At 47.6% G+C, this 18,296-nt stretch overlaps 1 protein-coding gene across 1 annotated transcript in view; it reads right to left on the minus strand.

Moving 5' to 3' along the window:
- Positions 1–1,399: 1,399 nt before the first annotated feature.
- MAP2K4 (mitogen-activated protein kinase kinase 4) overlaps positions 1,400–18,296 on the minus strand; it is a 62,154-nt gene continuing 45,257 nt past the window's right edge. Inside the window, exons 4-11 of the mRNA XM_058038786.1 lie at positions 16,688–16,807; positions 11,369–11,488; positions 10,580–10,631; positions 10,066–10,193; positions 5,192–5,269; positions 3,609–3,757; positions 3,083–3,128; positions 1,400–2,349 (exon numbers count right to left, since the gene is read on the minus strand). Of these exons, the coding sequence (XP_057894769.1) occupies positions 2,236–2,349; positions 3,083–3,128; positions 3,609–3,757; positions 5,192–5,269; positions 10,066–10,193; positions 10,580–10,631; positions 11,369–11,488; positions 16,688–16,807 (807 nt within the window). The 3' untranslated portion in view covers positions 1,400–2,235. The remainder of the gene's footprint in view (positions 2,350–3,082; positions 3,129–3,608; positions 3,758–5,191; positions 5,270–10,065; positions 10,194–10,579; positions 10,632–11,368; positions 11,489–16,687; positions 16,808–18,296) is intronic.

Below are 18,296 nucleotides of genomic sequence, written 5' to 3' on the forward strand. Positions count from 1 at the left end.
ACAGACCCAGCCATGCCCACAGGGCAGAGCAAGGCAGTCCTGTGTGTTTTAGGAGGTTCCATCACAGTGCTGCCCCTCTGAGAGGTTTTTGGGCTCCCTGCTGCCAGGAGGAGTCAGACTGACACCAAAGGGAGGGTGAAGCCCCAGCTGTGGCTGCCCTGGCTGGGTCTGGGTCTCTCCATCCCCACAGCCAGCAGCCCTGGGGACCTGCAGTGCCACTCCAGGGGCTGGGGCTGGAGAGAGGAACCCCATCTCCACGGGGATCTGCCTGAGAAAGGCTCTGGGGTGGGCACACAATGGCTGCTTTAGGCAGGCATGGTCTGACTGACCTCCGTGCAGAGGCACCAGAGCTGTCCAGGAGGAGCAGGGACTGCAGAAAGCTCTGCCTTGCCTGAGGAGCAGCCCAAGAGGAACAATCCAGGAAGGGCAGCAAAGGGAGCCAGCAGGAGCCCCAGGACCTGTCACCTCCGTGGCAGACAGACAGACAGACACCAGCTGTGTCCAGGGCCTCAGCTCTCCTTCCCAGCTGGGCTGTGCTGCTTGCTCTTCACTCAGCCTCGGGCTGCTTTGTGCATGGTGGCTTTGGTGGATGTGGGGAGCCCTTCCTGGGGATCCTGCCAGCACCACGGTGTTTTCATTCCCTCTGTGTCCAGCTTGCTGCTGAGCTCTGATGGGAGGCTGCTCGGGAGGCTGCTCTAACACTGATGAAGTCCTACCAAGCACCTCAATCAGCTCAGAATGGAAAGCAGAGACCCTGCAGCCTCCATTTTATCCCTGGTGTGCTACTAAACACCTGAAAACTGCAGTATTTGGGGGGGAAAAAAAGGTTTTGGGGAAAATTAATCTTTGAAAAATATGTCAATTAAGCAAACAGAAAAGCCTGATGTGCTGTTTCACCTAGGAGTGGACCAGAAGATGACAGCTTGCCTGGCCTTGCTGGGCCAGCTGAGAGGAGTTGGAAGCTCCTTCACCTCCACCTCATCTCCCTCTGCACCCCACAACCTCAGAGATTTGCTCAGGGTGCAGCAGCAGGAGCTGTGGAGGTGCCAAGGAGGTTCAGTCTCCAGGTGATGGTGCTGAAGTGTCTCCAGCAGCTCAGCAGGGTGTGCTGGGCACAGGGTCACCCCCCCAGTCCTGCCTGCAGCAGCAAGGAGAAGAGCTCAGGTCTGTGGTGGGACTCAGGAGCTCAGGACACGGGCTGGGAGGGCTGGGCCGTGCCACAGGTGCAAGCAGCAAGGCTGGGGACAGCAGGGACACGAGAAACACTGGCCAGGACTCTCAGCCATCAGCTGGTGGCCCACTCAAGCAGCTGCAGCCTCTGTGGATGGCTCTGGGTGAAGGCAAAGCAAAGCCAGTGGGTGGTGAGCACTGTGCACTATAAACCAGGTCAACAAGCAGGTTAAATTCAATCAAGTAGTTTAATAATTCTTCAGGTCAAAGGTCTTATCTTACCAGGTAACAATTTACAGGACACCTAGTTAAGAGTGAAGAGTGGCTGGCTTGGTAAAAGGAGGAAGAATACATTATGTCCCATCTCAATAGTTTAATGTTAGCCTCTTTCAACGCAACATATTTTTGGTAAAGACATATTCACTATATTTAACATGATCTCTCTTTAACAGGAAGTTCAGCTGAGCACACTGTCCCCAGAAAGTACACTGCGACTGTAAAGCAACAGAATTTCATAGCAGTAAATCTATTGCACTTTGTGAAGAATAAAATTCTCCTTTGCCTTTCCAGCTCCAGAAGGCAAAGCATCTCGTTGGTTAAGCAAGTTCTTCTCCCTCCAGGCAAAGTCTCTTAATGTTCAGACAGACAACGCCTAACTTTTGTTTGTTTGCTTTTTATTATTACTTGAAACAACAATCGGAAGAGTTTGAGAGAAAAATCTTTCCAGTAGCTGCTGAGGAGTCTCCAAGTTTTGAGTCTAGAAATGAATTTTAGGTGCTATCCAATCACAGTCAACAAATATATGTACTTATTTCCACATTTCATGAATATGTCCACAAAAGAGCAAGATGAGGTCTCTCTGTGACCAACACTAACACTGTGTGATCAGGTATTACAGGGATGCACTTTATATGTGACAACAGTATACAGACAGGATGGAAATAACACCAATATTATTGCACATGGTGTCTGGGCGAGCATTAAAAACACTGCAATATGTGATGAAAATTCTTTACAGCTTGTTTTCTCTCAGCCCTTTTTCTAGAGTTTGATGTAGCAGCAGTATCAATCCACGTACATTGGAGAGCTGGGAGTTGCTGGCATTTGATCCAGGATTTTACAAACATAGCATGCAACATCCACTGTGCGTTCCTCATACATCAGGATGAAGGGATGTTTCTGGAAGCAGATAAAAAAAAACAACAAAGTTATGGTCACCCTCCTGGCATGTGCCTCTCAGATAAAAACTGAGCAGGGGAATTTGTCTGGTGCAAGAACATGGTTTGTGGTGGCTCTAGGGCACCAGGACACAGCCTGGTAGATCCATGTCTTTAACACGGGAGGTTTCTGAGGCAGGACAGGACTGCAGAGCTCAGGAGCTGCCAGGCAGGAGGCAGTGAGGGTGCAGAATCAGCAGCTCCTCTGCAGCACCGACATTTCCTGAAATCCCTTCAGGAGGGGTTTCATCAGCAGCATTGTCACAGTGGGGACAGTGACAGGAATGACAGGGAGTGGCTTGCAGGGGTCAAAGCCAAGCTCCGCTCTCCTGAGCCCCCACCCTCTGCTCTGCCCAGCAGGCAGCACTGGCCAGAGCCAGGTCAGAGAGCTGGCACAGAACATCAGGGAGGTTCTGGGCCAGGACATCAGGCAAATCCCTTTCACATCAGGTGATGTGAAACCCAGGGCTGACTGTGGAAGCACAGCCTCCAAGAGGTGCCCTCCAGGTGCCCAGAGCTCCTTGAAGTTGCCACATGTGACTGACCCAAGCCAAAAGCATTGCTGCTGTCTTCTTTATCACCTCCCCACAGACAGGCCCTGCTGCTGCCCAGCTCCAGATCTCACTTCTGCCTGAGCCCAGCCCCCTGTGAGCTGTGTATTGGAGACATTGAAAGATGCAGCACTGAGAACTCACCAGAAGCTCTTTGTACTTTGGCCTTTTGGACTCGTCCTTTGTAAGGCTAAAGAAAGCATAGAGATAATTAGGAGAATGTGGGATCAGGGAAAGTTACAGACTTCAAGTACAAACTTTTACAGGACATGATGCTGTCAGAGTGGGACACACCACCTTTGGTTTTCTGGAAAGCCCATCCTTACCCTGTGAGTGACCACAGGAGTCATTTCCCTTCCTTCCTTGCAGCCATCCCAGCTGTGCAGGCAGGGGCTGGGGCTCAGTCTGACACAAGCCTCCTGCCATGGAAACTTCCCTCCTTACCATGTCTCCTGTCTCTAGCACAGCCTCTCAGAGCTTTTCTCCTAATTCCTTTCCTGAAGAGCAGTTTCCAGGCTCTGCCCTTCAGTCCCAAACCCCTGAAATGTGAGAGGTCCTCCCCTCATGCTGGTGCAGGAATATGAAAGGGAAGTGCTGGACACACGACCCTTGCCAAACACCGGCCAGCAAAAGGAGCCCACCCCCAGTGCCTGCAGCAGCACACACTCACCACAAGTTGACGAAGTTGATGAAGCTTGGGGAAAACTCCCTTTCCTCTGAGTTACTCAGCTGTGGTGGGTCTCCTTTCACTACTTGTGTCAACTGGTCAAACACACTGTTCCACTTGGGGTAGGGGAATCGCCCCGTGGCCAGCTCGTACTGCAGGAGACAGGAGCAGAACCAGGCAGGTTTATACCAGGGAAGCTCAGTCAGGGAAAAAAATGCCTGCAGCAAACTTGAACCACCCCAGAAGGAAGACTGAGATGAGATTTTTCATCCTATGCCCTGTATGGTTCTAAGTAGAGGGAAAGTTTTACTCAGCAGTAAGTTCTGCTGCTGTGTGAGTGGCATGGCCAGATCTACCCTGACCAGGCCTCTGTGCCATGTCTGCTCCTCCACTGACTATAAATCAAACCAGTGTGGCAGAGTAAAATCCTCCAGTCCCTCCCCAAGCATCCTAACAAGCACTAGAGAAAATGGATAATGAGAATGAGACAATCACATGATATCTCAGGTTGGAGAAGACCCATAAGGATCCCTGAATCCAACTCCAGGATAATGAAAATGAGTTTTTTTAAACATCAGTAGTGAGAACAGAAGCTACTGGTACATACTTAATTGCTTCTGCTTTCTCTTCTGCTCCACAACCTGAAGAAAGTAAGGGCTTCTCAATGTGTAGAGCGAGCAGTGCTGTGGCTGAGCCAGTGAGGAACCCCAGAATCCAGGATTAACCAAAGTCTCTGTGCAGCCAAAGCACAGCAGCTGCCAGAGGCTTATTCACACAGCCTGGGTGCTCTGCTCTGCATCACCACACTCAGCACCCTCACCTCAGATTCTGAACACAAAATTCATTTACAATCCAACACTTCTGTCACTGTTGTATTTTCTGAAAAATCCCTTCGCCAGGATTTCTTCTCCTGGGAAGCTGAGAAGCCTCAGAGAAAAATGTAAATAATAATTATCTGATTCACTTCTCCTGTGTTTGCTGCTTTGGAATGTGGTTTGGACATTGTTTACCAACTGGTCATTGTTTGATTGGTTTCATGTGAATTGTTTCAACTTAATAGCTAATCATGGCCAGCTGTGTCGAGGCTCTGAGAAGTCACGAGTTTTCATTCTCATTCTTGTTAAGCCTTCTGTCTGTATCTTTATTCTCTAGTATAGTATAATATAATATATATAATATAGTATACTATATATAATATAGTATAATATATATAATATGGTATAATATAATATATATACAATATGGTATGGTATAATATGGTATAATATATAATATGGTATAATATATAATACGGTATATCATATATCATATCATATAATATCATATCATATCATATATCATTAGCTTTCTAAGAACATGGAGTCAGATTCACTCATTTCCTCCTCATCCTGGGGACCCAGCAAACTCAACACACCTCCTCCCTGCTCACATCCACAGGGGCTCGGGAGAACCATGGACGTGGGAAGCCCCCAGGCTGTTCCAGAGGCAGGGAGTGCCCACTGTGAGCAGGGCCCAGGAAGGAGCTGGGCTGTGCTGCCCCTGGCACAGAGCAGTGCTGCCCCTGGCACAGGGCAGTGCCCACTCACCAGTGTGATGCCCAAGCTCCAGACGTCGGAGCGCACGTCGTAGCCTTGCCGCGAGGCGCTGGGATCTATCCGCTCCGGCTGAAACGGCAACAGGAGTGTCAGGCTCTGGGCCATGCAGGGAGCCTCTGCAAAGCTAGAGAGAGCCCTGAGCCTGGCACAGCCCCAAGCAAAACCTCTGGCCAGGGCAGCCATCCAACCCCAGCAGAGAAACATCTCAAGGAATCACTAAAAGCACTGGTTTTATGGAGGTGTCGCGTAAAAGGTGATCAGAAATGGCAACTTATCACAGTTCAATGTTTGGGTTTTTTCTTCCTTTTGCACAAACACTTTGAATGATTATGACTGTCTTATTCATTTAGTTTTGTTCAACTTTGGGATGTCTTTAGCGCCAAGTCTAACTTTCTGTTTTGACACCCAAGGGATGATAAGAACTGGAATCAACATCTCGCCCCCACCCTGGGGACTGAGGCTCAGCAGCATCTACCAGAACTCTTCTCCCCAGCCAGCTACTAAGAAGGTATTATAAACTATTGTAACTATTTTATTAATATTTATATAAATATAATTTTTATAATTTATAATATAAATTATACATTTGTTATAAACACATTATGATAGTGTGCTTAGTATATATATATATATATTATATATATATATACTAAGCACACTATTATAATGTGCTTCAAGAAAAGCTCCTCTGAACAAGGTTTCAGTCATCCCTTGAAGGCAACTATGATGTTACAAGGCTTTAAGACATGCAAAATGCCTTTCATAGAAAGCAATATTGGGCCAGACATGGGTGATTCACACCTAAGAGCAGAGCTGAGCCAGCAAAAACATCTTTATGCCTTGCATGTCATCTTTATGAGAAACCTCAGTCTGCCTTCTTTAGTTAAAAATATAATAATTAACATGTCAAAAGAAAGAGACTCTCATTCAGTTTTGACTACAACAATAATAAAGATACCTGCATAGCAACAAATCCTAAATTATGGGGTACAGGAAATATTCTGAAAGCCCTGGTTGCTTTTGTAAGCTACGTTTTAATACAATTTCATGGCAGACACAGCTGAGAAGTGCAGCAGCAGGTGGCCCAGCCCTGAACTCCACTGGGGACACACCATTGGTGTCTGGAGCTGCCACCAGGGATGGACCAGCTCAGAACACATCAAATGCTGGGGATGCTGGCCTGGCCAGGGCTGTGACCCACGGGGATGTGCCCCAGCAGAGAAAGCTGCCAGGCTGCAGGTGAAGGATGGGAGCAGCCCAAGAGGGACTGGTGGGATGGGTGGCACTGGTGAGACACAGCTGGTTGTCTCAGGCACCCATGAGGGGCATCCTGCTCCTGTCAGCAAACAGAGCAACAGGGGTTTGGCCCCAGACCATGGTGGCACAGTTAAAGGGAAAGCAGGATGGACCCAAAATAAATCCCATCTAAATACAGAGCAGGAAGAATGCTGAGAATTTTCCATGTAGATCACATGGGAGCAATTAACACCAAGGAAGGAAGAGTCACCATGTCACACTCTGGGGACCTTCAGGGCTGCAGACAAAGCCTGGCTCAGGCCAGGTGTCCTGATGCCAAGTGCAAGCAGGAAAGGAAATGGCTGAGGTGGAGACCCAGCTCTGGATGTGCTGATGGGTGAGGAGACAGGGGATGGATGCATCAGAGAAGGGTACAGGCTGCCATGGGGCTCCTCCAGTTCAGTGTCCACCTGAGCACCAGCATCTTGACTGAAAAATGAGCACAGATCCTCCCTCTTCCAAACCCCAGCTACACAAACAGCCATACCTGGCCTGATCTCTGCCTGAACCACCTGAACATAAGACATCCAGCTGGCCCTGACAGCAATGCCAGCACCAACTGTCCACCTTCACCAGGGAGAAGTGAGAAGCCAGGGTTTGCAGCCAAAGGCTCCAAACTGACCTGAGAAAAGGACCTGAGTGACCAAGGATGGAGGCGACACCATCACACTCCACTCCTGTGGAGCTCTGGAAGGAGCAGGGCAGGATGTCCATCCTCACAATGGCTGGGCCTGCCCCTCCACCCCTGCCCAAACCAAGCCCTTCCAGTCTCACCCTTCCTCTCTGACACGGGCACTGGGTTCACTGGGGCACTCAGAAGGCAAAAAGCAGAAATGTCACACAGAGCTTACTCCCAGCAGCATCCCCACAGCCAGAGCAAGGCAGGGAGCACAGGGAGCAGCACTCAGGGAGGATGCAGGGCTGGCCAGGAGCATCCACTGCTGGGTAAGGGCTGTGCAACCACACCTGGAACAAACCCCAGAGCTGGCAGCAGCACAGGGTAGGGCTGAGGAGGGCTCAGAACAGCCCAGGCTGCTCCAGGGGCCAGAGACTGCCTGGGAACTCAGTCCTGCCTTTCTTTCCCCCAGAGAACACGAGGTACCCACACTCAGAGGTCTTTTCCCACTGTAACAATGGCAGGAGAACTGAAAGCCAAAAGCAAAACAAGCTCCCAGCACCGCAGCTCCAAGGCTGAGGCGCCGCTCGCTCTGACAGCTCCAACCATCTTGGTTCAAGCCCACAGCACTTGCTTGGCAGCTGGACATGGCTCCTGCTGCCTCCTCAGAGCACTCACAGCCAGACTGGCTGACATCCAGGGCCATTGTTACCAACAGCTCCCTGGGGACCAGGCTCCTTCAGGGGTGAGTGCCACGGGGTTGGTGAGCCTTGCAAAATGAGACACCATCATCCAGCAGCCTCCTGGCTGAACAGAGCTACAACTCTTGGCCCATTTTACACTAAAAAAATACTATTTTCCTTTTGAAAGGAGTGTGGCAGCCTGACTCCTTCCCAGGTATATCCAATTTGATCACAGCATCCCTTCAGACATCAGCCTCTGCTGGCTTGGCAGATGTGCCTGCCCACTGGGGACACCTCCCCATTTCCCAGGCTCTCTGTACGTGGAAATGCTCATGTACTTGGAAAGGAGTCACTGAGGTTGCAGAGCAGCAGGGAAGAGGCCAATTGTCTCCCACATCACTTGCCAGCTGCTGGCTGCCCCACAAAACCTGTGCCCTGCCAAGGCTCTGAAAAACACAAACTGAACACTTCTGCTCACTTAAAAGTCCACCCAAGTCTGGAGCTGCCAATGGAGCTGCACAAATCTGAGTGCACACAGACAGACAGACAGACAGGAGAAAGGAAAACCAAAGGGCTATGGAAGCACTCACTCACCACATCCCAGGGGAAAGGGTGCACTGCTGCTCTTTACAGACATCTCAGTCATCTCATTAACTGTCATTGCAGTCATCTCAGGAACTGTCATGGCATAAATACACCAACAGCCTGAGCAGAACTGGCCACCCACCCATGGCTCAAAGAAAGGTCAGAGTCAGGGCAGACAGGTTTCACCTTGGACACCACAGTCAGAAAAAGCCATCTGAGAGCCATGGCCTGAGCCAGGTGGAAACCATGTCTTGGAAGAGAGATATTTTCCTTTTTTCTACTTGGTGGTAGATAAAAAGAGTTCAGAAAACAGTATTTTTCAGCATACAGAGCCATGAATATGTAACAAAAATTAAAGCCAGGCACTAAAATTAAAGTTATATGAGCAGCAACAGGCACAGCTCCCTGCACAATGTACCCTTGGCTCAAGTGAGAACAGAGATGCATTTTCAAAGTACCCTGAAGCACTGAAGTGTTTAAAACCTTCAGACAGCTTCCAAAATCACCACTACAGCTTTTCACTCTGGGAGGGGGAGGGCAGCAAACAAGCAGGACAGACTCCCAGGAGCCACAGCTCAGCCCCAGCAATTTCCACACAGCTGCTCTGCTACTGCTGCTCTCCAGAATCACATTCTCCTGGAATGAAGTTCTGGCACACTTTGGAATTAAAGTGGTTTACAAAAATCACTGTAATTCTGCTCTGCAATAACTCCTGTGAAATAATCTTACCAGAGCAAATGGATTTCTTGCAGACCAAGACAAACCCACACTCTGACAGCCCTGCTCCCCTGGGCAATGGTGTTTTGGAGCTGCTGGAAGGCACAGAGCTCCTCTCCACTCCAGCAGCACAGTAATGGCAGCAGCAGAGGAACCCAGCAAAAACCCAGGAATTGGGACACTTTGCCACAGCCTGGATGACACTGTCACAGCAAAGCTCAATCCAGAGCTCAATTTAATCCATGAAAGGGGTGTTCATCCCACAGGAAGGGTGTGTTGGGGAAGATGAAACAGAAAAGCCTTATAAATATGATTGCCTGGTAAAAGATTTTGAGAATATAGAAACTATAAGCGAGATTGAAATTAAAGCAAGCTTTGAGATCCCTCAGTTACTGAACAACTGGAAAACAATGGTGTGGCCAGCTGAAGGTAATCCCCTTTTGATGGAACAACACCCTCTGCTCACAGACAGCTCCAAGGGTCAGAGCAGACCCTACAGCTTGGCAGAAGGAGTCCAAAGAGGAGTTTTTAGGGTTTAAAACTACTGCAAAGAGTGGTTTTTAGGATTTCCAAAGAGTAGTTTTTAGTCTTAGCAGAAAGGGTCCAAAGAGTAGTTTTTACGGTTTTTTAGGGTAAGTATGGTAATGTAATGATTCTTATAGGCTGTATGTAAAAGCTATAGGATTTGTATCTTGTATTAGATTGGTTAGTGAGAATTAGAATATTCAATACACAAGAAGATTGGTGGTATTGTAACTGGAACTTCAACCTCTCATCCTCTTTACCACTCTCTTGCCTTCTCTCTCTTTACCACTCCCTTTACTTATCTGAGCTGTGGCTGGCAGCTCCCAGCAGGGCCCTGCACTTGGCCCTTTGCAATAAACCACAAGTTCCAAGCCCTGGCTGCAGAGATCTCTCATCTCTGTCAGTCCTGCAGGGTGGGATCCCCCAGAGCCCGTCCCACTCACCGCCATGTACGGCCGGCACCCTGCATCCCGCGTTTTGGCAATGGAGTCCACGAGCTGTCCGCTAATGCCAAAGTCACAGAGTTTAATATTCCCATTTCTGTCCAGAAGAATATTGGAAGGTTTGATGTCTGCAGGGGGAAGAAATTTAAAGCAGTAAGTCATGGTTGGAGGTGTTGATTTCAAGCAGAGCAGCTGCAGGGGATGGAGGGCAGCAGTGCTGTGCCATCGCTGTCGCCCTTGGGGTTGGATCCTGCATGGGAGCACAAGGGGATGGAGCCAGCCCCAGAGGTGCCACAGGCCCAAAGGCAGCAGCAGATCACACTTACATGGAAAAAGCACATGAAGGGGCAATAGGACAGGCACTGGGACACTTGTTCAAAACCTGCACTCAGACTCATGGTGGTACATGTGCTGTGCTTACACTTGGAGTCAACCAAAGGCCACTAACAATTCTTGCAATCATTTTAACAGACAAGAAAAGACATTAAGTTAAAAAAAGACATGAAGAACTCACCTCTGTGAATGATTTTCAAGTTTTCTTTTAAGTGGTTTAGTGCTTTCACAGTCTAGGAAAGAAAAACAGATGAAAAATAAGCAGATGCCTTAAGAGTCCTGTGGTTATTACATTTTTGGAACTCCAAGAAAAGGTGTAAAAAGCATTTAACACATTAAGATATCAATGCTGTAATATGCCATGTAATAAAACATATTTCTCTGAACCTCTTCTGCAAACAGAAGGTGATATAAGGGAGAGTGTGGGCTTAAGTGAACACACATCCCCTGTGACCTGCAAAGATCCCACTCTGGGACAGGGGAGCCAGAGGTGGAGCCAGAACAACCTCTGATGTTAACTATCCTCAGCAATCACTTATTTCAAGCCCTATGCTTTATTTTTTTCAACAGGTCACAACTGTTTCAATTATCTGACTTTTCATTGGACCAGAACTTCCGGGTCATATTAGAAAACATCAGCCAAGTTCTCCAGTGCTTTTGGAGCCTTTGCACAAGAATTCCAGAAGCTTCTCTGGTCTGGGCTGGTGCCTGTGCTGCTGGTGCTCATATTCAAGCAGACAGAGCAGGAAAATGATGCTGGGGTCTGTTTATGACCCCAGGAGCTCTGTTTACACCATGCAACATACTTTGGAAAAGTCATGAGCACCCTGAAGAACCATTCCCAGTGTGGTGCAAACAGCAGCAGCAATTCTGCTCCACAGACCAACCAGCTTTTCACAGGGAGGGGGATCTGAACAAGGATGTGAACTTATCAATTATCTTCAACAAAAAGGTTTAACAAAATACTCACAGCTAAAGTGATTTTGCCTAAGATTTCTTCTGGAATAACATCATCTAATACACTATATACATATTTGTAAAACTTATCAAACGAGGTAGACATGAGCTCCATACAGATCCAACAGTCACCCTGGAAAGAGAAAACAGTGTGAGATAAAAATGAGAAATACAAATCCAGAGAGCATACAGAGATCCACTGAATCCTATGAAATACATAAATAGCAACATGTATTCTATAGAAAGGATGGAATTCAGCTTGATTCGTTTTAGCAATGAAAGACTTGCTCCCATTCACAGCAGAGGCATTTACCTGCCCAGCTCACACCTGACATCTGACATTACAGTTTAGATGCCTGAACCCAGGTGAATCCAAGCCTCACAGAGTGCTTTGCTCTCCAGGAGGCTGCAGGCACAGGGGAACACACAGAAGAGGGGAGCTGCTTTCCTAGGAAGGGCTGTGTGGCTGAGGAAGAAGACTTTGTGCATCTCCAGCTTACACTGCTCATATGGCATCAGCTTTTCACATCAGCTCAAGGTACAGCAGGAGCTGATGCAATTCTCTCAAGGGCTGCTACAAGCCTGAGCACAGAAAACTCTCACTGCACCCAAAAAAAGCAGAAGATGGAGTAAGTGTTGTGACAGACATGGAAGCAGGGACATCACTGAAAGAGGCCAGAGCAGCACAGCAGGATGAGGGCATGACCAGCACACTTCAGGGGGCCTGGAAAAAGCTGTACAGACCACAGGTTGGCTATGGAGGAACTTGGCTAAGGAACTGTTCAGATTTCAACTACAGAAATGAAATTGGGCAATACATGTAGAAAATTTCTCTTTTCTGCATTAGCAACAAAGGCAAAGTGCAGATGAAGCACTTGCATTTCAACAGGAAGAAAAGGAAGGCTGGCTGGGGACTCAGCTGTCTTCCTGACCAAATACCAACAAGCGCTGATGTACATGGGCAAGTCCTGCTCCATTGTGAACTGTGAGGAAAAACCACCCTAACGGGAGTTTCACTTCACATTCTGCCTCTTAAGTCAGGTTGATTTCTGATCAGAAAATGACAAAAGAGCTTAAATTTTCTCTTCCTGTTAGAGCTATTCTTCCAAAGAATGTATTTTAGTCCTTACTGGGTATTAGATTACCAGATGCTAATGCCCATCTCATAGACATTGCAAAAAATGTCCAGGAACACCCTGTGCATTTAATTCAAAATATCCCTGTCCAGGACAGACACAAAAGCCACTTCACAAGCAATGGAGATGCTTCAGCTTCTGAATGCAGAGAATTCCCACTGACAAGGGAGCAAGTGTCACAAGGATGTCACCCATCTGGAGAGCAGCTCACCACGAAAGGACCTGTGGCTCCAGGTGGACATTAAACTGAACATGAGCCTATAATGCATCTTTGCTGGGCTGAAGGATCACAGCATGAGGCAAAGCATCACCAGCAGGTGGAGGGAGGTGATGAGGTTCCCCTCAATCCAGCAATGGTGAGGCACACCTGGAGTGTTGTGACCAGTGCTGTGCTCCCCAGGGCAAGAGAGACTCCAGCAAAAGGCAGCTAAGATGACTGAGCAACAGGAGCATCCTCCCCATGAGAAAGGCTGATAAAGACAGGGCTGCTCAGCCTGGAGAAGGTTCAGGGGAACCTCATCAACCTAAGGGGAAGCTGCACAGGGGATGGAGCCAGGTTTGCTCAGTGGTGCTGAGCAACACGAGCAGGGGACACAGGAGGCTCCCCCTGAGCATAAGGAAACACTTTTTGTGAGGGGATTAATCACTGGCACAGGCTGCCCCAGGAGACTGTGGAGACTCTGTTCCTGGAGAGATTCAAAGGCTTTTTAGACACAATCCTGGTCAAGTGGCCCCACTTGATCACGGGGGTGGAAAAGGTGCCCTCAGGGGTCCCTGCCCACACCCACCACTGTGTACAAACACTGAAGGTTTATCACACCTGCTCACTGCAGGGGCAGCCAGCTCTTCATGCAGCTACACCAGTGACAGAGACTGACAAATGTCACCACCACCATCATATATTTACATGGCACACAGGACACTTTTCCTAGAGACCAGGGACTGAAAACAGGGACAGATGTGCTGAGGAATGGCAGCACAGTCAAGGATTTCCATAAAAACAGTGTGAGGTGCATCAACAGCAAAGAGATCAAACTGAGCAAGGCTGTGTCAGCAATTCACACCAGCCCAGCTCTGTGCTACCAGCACATCCATCCCAGCTCCTCTCTGCTGCCAGCAGAAGCTCCCCATGGGCTGATTTACCCAGCTTCCTAAGCATGTTCTGCAACTTGCAATGAATTTTTCATTGAATAATTTTATCAAGTATTGAACTTATTGGTTTAAACTTGGCTCAACTACACTTGCACTGTGTAGGAGTCACTCCTGAGATTCCAAGTCAGATAAGGCTTCTTTCCTCTTCTCTTAAAAAGAAACACAATCAGAACAGGTACCTTGAAGAGCCACTAGTGTGGTCATGGTAACTACCCAAACATTCCCAGCTTTACAGGTACTGTTTTAAACCAGAGCAGCTGCAAAGCTTGTAGCAGACAGGCAAAAAAAGACCTGGGTTTTTTTCTCAGACCTAAAAACCTCTTAAAACAGCAATGCTCAGGGGGGTCTTGGGGGTCCCAGTGGGCTCAGCCCACAGCTCCTCTCTTCTCACAAGGAGAAACTCAAGTGAAATGTTTGCAGAAGCCCTGTCAACTGACTTTTTTATTTTTTTCTTCCCCCATCTATCAAGTACAGCCCTGAGAGGAAACACATGAGCATGAGACCCTCTTCAATGAGAGCTGTGATGGCTGATGTGGACAGCTCTGGGCTGTCCTGGGTTTAGCATGGACAAACCAGCTGGTATCCTGGTGCCAGGGGAACCCCACAAAGTTCAATGAGTGTCAGATCCTGCACTTGGCTCAGGGCACTCACCAGTACAATGATGATGGGATTCAGAGCAGCTCTGAGGAGAAGGGCTGGGAGATACTGGTGGATGAAAAACTGGACATGAGCTGGCAGCCCAAAAAGCCAGCCATGGTGTACTGAAGCCCCTGATTGCATGCATAGACTGAAACAGTCTTTTACTTTTTCAGCTTTGTTCTTGTTTCACTGACCAGGCAATTTAATCTCATCTAGTGGGTTCCAATGAGCTGAAGCAAAGTCCTGTACCTGACAATCAACCTGTGCTTGTGCACTGTTACACATTCCATCACATGTACAGACATACAGGGACAGAAATGTCCCTCCTGACTGAAGAACAGGCAGCAAACGATGAAGGTTCAGGTGCTGCTCGCTGAGGGACAAGCAGGACCCAGAGAAGACTCTCCCTGTCACAAAATGTGGAACAAGCAAGAGAAAATACAAATTTCTGTGGAGTATTTCCTGCCTTTCCAAATCCTGCTGGTATTCACAGAGGCTGCCACAGGAACTTGTGTTCACAGCCACTTCCCTGACTGCATGCTGGGACATTTGTCTGGCTACAAAGTAAGACCTTGCATAACTTTATCCAATTTTTGGTTTAGTATTCCCAAACTGTGAGGATCCCAGAGCTTAGCTCTGCCCCTCCACATCCAGCACTCCCTGTTGTGGGAGGCTGCCTGCCTTCCCTTTGTGCCAGCTGCCCTGCTGCTTTCCTGGAGCTGCCTGGATCCTGCCAACCCTCTGCACAATTCAGCCTGCTAAACCCCTGTAAAGAGGCTCACATGGATGTCTTTCTGGTTGCTCTATCCACAGCTGAATCCTAGCTCAGAGCAGGTAACCCCAAAATGATTTCCTTACTTTTCAACTTGAAATGCTGCAACAAAGAGCTTTGTTTTAGTTTGCTGAAGATTTCCTGAGAGAGTTTTGGTCTTTCCCAATGTCCCATGAGCTCTTACACCTCAGGGGATGGTGCAGCAGTGACCTGGATCTTTCACAGTTATTTGAGAACAGATCTGATAAACAGACTGGGGGGGGTCAGACAGATCCAAACATCCTGGTGAAATTACTTTTTTCTCTTCCTGTGCTTCTCTGGTGCCATACTTTGCTATCTTTAAGATATTAAGATTCTACTTAATACTGGAACAAGTAATTAATGAGACAAGACACAAAACTTTATGGAAGCCTCCCAGCCCACCCTGGGTACATCTGAGGAAGGTGACCTAGAGCATCCCTAGGCAGTGGGGACCAAGGAGAGGGGAAAGTTGCTTTCATCTCTGAAGGAAACACCACTTATGTAGAAGGGAAAAAGGGGATTTCACTCCAACCAGAGCAATACCAATGAAACCTTTCCCAGACAGAGCAGGCAAGGAGCCCTGGGAGCCCTGCCTGGCTGCAGGATGATGAGATTTTGGACATGACAAAGAGGGCAGCCAAGCTGACATCTGGGTGCTGATTAAAGTAAGTTTTTATGTTGTTTGTGTATTTACATTTACACCCTGGAATGTGTCTAGAGCTGAAGGGAGGTGAGAGGCTTGCACAGCCCTGAGCATGTTGCTCCTCAGCATCTGCTAAGACCCTGTTTTGTCCACAGACCTTTCCTCACACCAGCTTTGTCACCTTTATCTCAGCAAAGCTGGAAATCTCCAGCCAAGCTGAGGCTCCACACACGGTAGGAGCTTGTACTGTGTGAGTATGGGCAATGCCTGAGGGCCCAAAATGGCTCTGTGTTCAAAAAGATCAGAAAAAGCAGAGCATGGGAAAAGGAAGGATTATTATGCTGATTTTAGAGAATCAGATTTAAAGCCAGAGGAGTGACCTGGCAAAATTACAGAGGCAGACTCTCTAGAAGCAGGAATTAAATATTCACACATAGTTTTGGGTTTTACCTACAACACTGACCTCTCTCTGAATGTTTTCCAGTAAAACCCCACAGGACTCTGCACAGGCTGCTATGCCTAATAACCCCCAAGGACCACCTGCAGCCCTTAGGTCTCTGTTTTCCTCCTTCCCTTTAGGAGAGGGACTGCATTTGTGCTGAAGTAATGGAAAACAGGCAAGGCCTCCATGTCTGTCCCCCTGCACTGTGGCAGTTTCAACAACAGAGCAATTACAGGAGCAGGGATAATCCAACCCTGCCGAGGAGATACAGGAGGAAGGAGAAGCAGCAGTCAGGTTTCAACATTCATCTTCTCCGAAACTCCTGTTGCAAAGGGACCAAATGCTTGCTCAGCGTGCCCAGACACCTGGGTCTCCTGGCTAAACACCCCTGAGTAAAAGTGCAGAACCAAGAAACCTAACTTAAATCAATTTTCTCCTCCTTAGCACGAATTTAAAATTACAAAGGGGAAAAAACCCAAGGTAAAACCCAAACTCTGCTGCAAGTGAAGCAAGTTTGGGGTGCCCACCTCTCTGAAGAGTGCGCCATAAAACTGAACAATGTAGGGGCAGTCACTGCTTCTCATCACCACATCAAGGTCCATCAGAAGCTGCTTCTGCTCCTTCTCATCCACTGTCGACCGAATTCTCTGAAAGAGGAAGAGTGGCAGAGACTTCATCACTTCCATGCCATTACTGCACCCTCAGCCCTGCTGCTGGAGACAAGTGACCAGGATCCCAAAGCCAAGCATGCTCAAAAACACTCTGGGGAATCAAGCAGTGCTCTCAAATAGGAAATGTAACTGAACACTTCTAAAGCTGTTTAATCAGACTGTAAAGCCCTCAGTCCTCACAGAAGCATCAACACTTTCAGATGAAATGTCAGGAAGAAATTAAAGAGCTCAAATTTCATTGAAAACTACAGCAAAATGCCACATCCAGGCTTTCATTTCAAAACAAATTCCCACACAGTTCTTAGCCATGTTGGAAGGGGCTTGAGGACTGGTTTGAAATTTAACCAAGGAACATTATGTTTAAAATGTCTAAGAAGCCATAAAAGCTCCTTCCACAGCCTCCTCCATGGCTGGGGAGAAGGGACTGCCACATAACCCAGGCAACACATTTCTCTGGTAACGTTAATGATGGGCAGCAGTCCTCTGAGCTCTTCTCATAAAACTAACAATCCTTTACCTAGTACTAGCTGAGGGAACATCAACACTGTATAAAAGAGTTTATACAGACACATACCCAATGTGTATATAGAGATATATATGTATACACACACACTATACTTTGTATATACACTATATATTATGAAAAGTTTCATTTGGGCTTGAAACAACAATGCACATTTGAAAGCAGAAAACTGTCCATTTTCAAACATGAAATTGGTTAAATGAAGGATGGAGATGACCATACAGTTTTTCATGTGATTTTACAGATATATTTAACATCTTGCACTAATTAATACTTTCTCTGAATCACAAGTGAGGAAATCGTGATCCTGAAGCTGTGACTCATGTTTAAAAACCATTAAAAAAGCCCAGAAAAAATATCTGGCAAGAAGTCCAAAGCAACAGAGCTAGCCAGGATCATCCACAGGTCCCTACATGGCTACCCAAGAAAGAAAAACTATTCAAGCTTGTGGAAAAAATCTGCAAGATATAGCACCCATTTCACCAATACTATGGCCCTGTGGGCAACTGCTGGTGGCATCAGGACCACACACATCAGCCAGCCCAGGCCAGGTGAATGAAGGTACTTTCAAGGTTGGCCATTTATATAGCACCACATGTGAAACAGTGCACCATTATGTACTTTAGGACTTATTTTCTGATGACCCATACAAAACAAGGACAGTATCAACACTGTAATTTTCCTTACCTGTGGTGTATCCTGGTATTTAACCACTTGTTCTTAATGTTCTAGTACCTCTAGTTTGGTCTAGACCAGTAAATAGTATGTTTATATTGCCCTTTTCCCATCCTGTGAATTCTAGAGTTCTTGGGGACCTGTCAGGAGACTTGTCCAGCACCCACAGTCCACAATATCCATGATGTGCTGAGCACGTGGGGTTCTGTGCCACCAACAGAGCAAGCACGGGCCAGGAATGGAACTGAAGCACTTCACCTCCAGGTC

The sequence above is a fragment of the Melospiza georgiana genome, chromosome 21 (assembly GCF_028018845.1).
Source record: "Melospiza georgiana isolate bMelGeo1 chromosome 21, bMelGeo1.pri, whole genome shotgun sequence".
Classification (NCBI taxonomy): Eukaryota; Metazoa; Chordata; class Aves; order Passeriformes; family Passerellidae; genus Melospiza; species Melospiza georgiana.